General features: G+C 68.1%; 2 protein-coding genes across 2 annotated transcripts; one reads left to right on the forward strand and one right to left on the reverse strand.

Moving 5' to 3' along the window:
* Positions 1-319: 319 nt before the first annotated feature.
* Positions 320-1,773, reverse strand: ACA1_348430 (uncharacterized protein; the record flags this gene model as incomplete). The annotated part of the gene is given in 4 exon segments (XM_004348074.1): positions 320-572; positions 586-810; positions 831-1,321; positions 1,336-1,773. 4 exon segments carry the CDS (start codon positions 1,771-1,773, stop codon positions 320-322), a joined length of 1,407 nt encoding a protein of 468 aa, XP_004348124.1.
* An 85-nt stretch (positions 1,774-1,858) lies between these two features.
* Positions 1,859-2,569, forward strand: ACA1_348440 (uncharacterized protein; the record flags this gene model as incomplete). The annotated part of the gene is given in 3 exon segments (XM_004348076.1): positions 1,859-2,171; positions 2,237-2,519; positions 2,530-2,569. The coding sequence occupies 3 exon segments, from the start codon at positions 1,859-1,861 to the stop codon at positions 2,567-2,569; spliced, it is 636 nt and encodes a 211-aa protein (XP_004348126.1).
* Positions 2,570-2,586: the final 17 nt, after the last annotated feature.

A 2,586-nucleotide genomic window follows, 5' to 3' on the forward strand; every position in this document is an offset into this window, starting at 1 on the left:
CGGCGTGTTGGAGGGCGACGGCGTGTTCGATGGCGACGGCGTGTTGGACGGCGATGGCGTGGGAGAATTCGTGGACGAAGGCGACGGCGTGTTGGACGGCGACGGCGTCTGGGAGGGAGATGGCGTGTTCGATGGTGACGGCGTGTTGGAAGGCGAGGGCGTGTTGGACGGCGACGGCGTGTTAGACGGCGACGGCGTGTTGGAAGGCGATGGCGTGGGCGAATTAGTGGACGAAGGCGATGGCGTGTTGGACGGCGAGGGCGTATTGGAGGGCGACGGCGTGTTGGACGGCGACGGCGTGTTGGACGGTGATGGCGAGTTAGTTGGCGACGGCGAGGGCGACGGCGTACTGCTCGGCGACTGTGTTGAGGAGGGCGACGGCGTGCTGGACGGCGATGGCGTGTTCGATGGCGACGGCGTGTTGGACGGCGACGGCGTGGGCGAGTTGGAAGGCGACGGAGTGTTGGACGGCGACGGCGTGCTCGATGGCGACGGCGTGTTGGAAGGCGACGACGTGCTGGACGGCGAGGCCGACGAGGAGGGCGACGACGTGGGCGACGGCGACGGGAGGACTCGCCGCCGAACACGACGTTGTCGATCCGCGACTGGCCGGTGCTGGTGATGGCGCCGTCGAAGACCAGCCGCACCTGCGCGTTGGCCACGTTGTCGAGCTCGCTGCGGCCCCTGAGATCGACGGTGACCCCTTCGTAGGAGTTCGGCGTCGCCGCGGTGTGGGTGAAGCGGGTGACGTAGTTGGTGCCGTCCGTCGAGGTCTGCACGTCGAACGTGGTGAAGCCGTTGGTCCTCGCCCTGAATTCGAGGCTGAGCACGAGGCGCTGGAAGCCCCTCGAGTCAAGGTGAAGGACAGATAGCGCCCGTTGTTGGCCTTACCGCTGAACTCGCACACAAAGTCACTGGCGCGCCCGGTGTAGATGATCTTGGTCGGGTCGGCCCAGTTGGAGTTCATGTTGCCCGAGCCCACCGTGGCGGCGAGCGGGAGGGGTATGGGGGCGGCGTTGACAGCCGCGCCCTCCGCATAGGTCCATCGGGCAATGCTGACCACCGGCGACGGCGACGCGCTGGGCGTGGACGACCGCGAGGGGGTGACCGATGGCGACGGCGTGTTGGACGGCGACGGCGTGTTAGAGGGCGACGGCGTGTTGGATGGCGACGGCGTGGGGAAGGCGATGGCGTGCTCGATGGCGACGGCGTGTTGGACGGCGACGGCGTGTTGGACGGTGACGGCGTGTTGGACGGCGACGGTGTGTTGGACGGCGACGACGTGCTCGATGGCGACGGAGTGTTGGACGGCGACGGCGTGCTGGACGGCGAGACCGACGAGGAGGGCGACGACGTGGGCGACGGCGACGGGAGGGACTCGCCACCGAACCCGACGTTGTCGATCCGCGACTGGCCGGTGCTGGTGGTGGCGCCATTGAAGACCAGCCGCACCTGCGCGTTGGCCACGTTGTCGAGCTCGCTGCGGCCCCTGAGATCGACGGTGACCCCTTCGTAGGAGTTCGGCGTCGCCGCGGTGTAGGTGAAGCGGGAGGCGAAGTTGGTGCCGTCCGTCGAGGTCTGCACGTCGAACGTGGTGAAGCCGTTGGTCCTCGCCCTGAATTCGAGGCTGAGCACGAGGCGCTGGAAGCCCCTCGAGTCAAAGGTGAAGGACAGATAGCGCCCGTTGCTTTCTTTACCGCTGAATTCGCACGCAAAGTCACTGGCGCGCCCGGTGTAGATGATCTTGGTCGGGTCGGCCCAGTTGGTGTTCATGTTGCCCGAGCCCACCGTGGCGGCGAGCGGGAGGGGTATGGGGGCGGCGTTGGCCGCCGTGCCCTCCGCGTAGGTCCATCGGGCAATGCTGACCACCGGCGACGGCGACGCGCTGGGCGTGGACGACCGCGAGGGGGTGACCGACGGCGTGTTCGATGGCGACTGCGTGGTGGAAGGCGATGGCGTGTTGGACGGCGACGTCGTGGCCGAGTTGGTCGGCGACGGCGTGTTGGAAGGCGACGGCGTGTTGGACGGCGATGGCGTGTTGGACGGCGACGGTGTGCTGGACGGCGATGGCGTGTTGGACGGCGATGGCGTGTTGGACGGCGATGGCGTGTTGGACGGCGATGGGGTGGGCGAATTCGTGGACGAGGGCGACGGCGTATTGGAGGGCGATGGTGTGTTGGACGGCGACGGCGTGGTGGACGGCGACGGCGTGTTGGACGGCGACGGCGTGTTGGAGGCGACGGCGTGTTGGACGGCGACGGCGTGTTGGAGGGCGATGGCGTGTTGGACGGCGACGGCGTGTTGGACGGCGATGAGGTGGGCGAATTCGTGGACGAGGGCGACGGCGTATTGGACGGCGAGGGCGTATTGGAGGGCGACGGCGTGTTGGACGGCGACGGCGTGTTGGACGGCGACGGCGTGTTGGACGGCGACGGCGTGTTGACGGCGACGGCGTGTTGGACGGCGACGGCGTGTTGGAGGGCGACGGCGTGTTGGACGGCGACGGCGTTGGCGAATTCGTGGACGAAGGCGACGGCGTCTCGGAGGGCGATGGCGTGTTCGATGGTGACGGCGTGGTGGACGGCG

Source organism: Acanthamoeba castellanii, assembly GCF_000313135.1.
Source record: "Acanthamoeba castellanii str. Neff unplaced genomic scaffold scf7180000084687, whole genome shotgun sequence".
NCBI lineage: Eukaryota > Discosea > Longamoebia > Acanthamoebidae > Acanthamoeba > Acanthamoeba castellanii.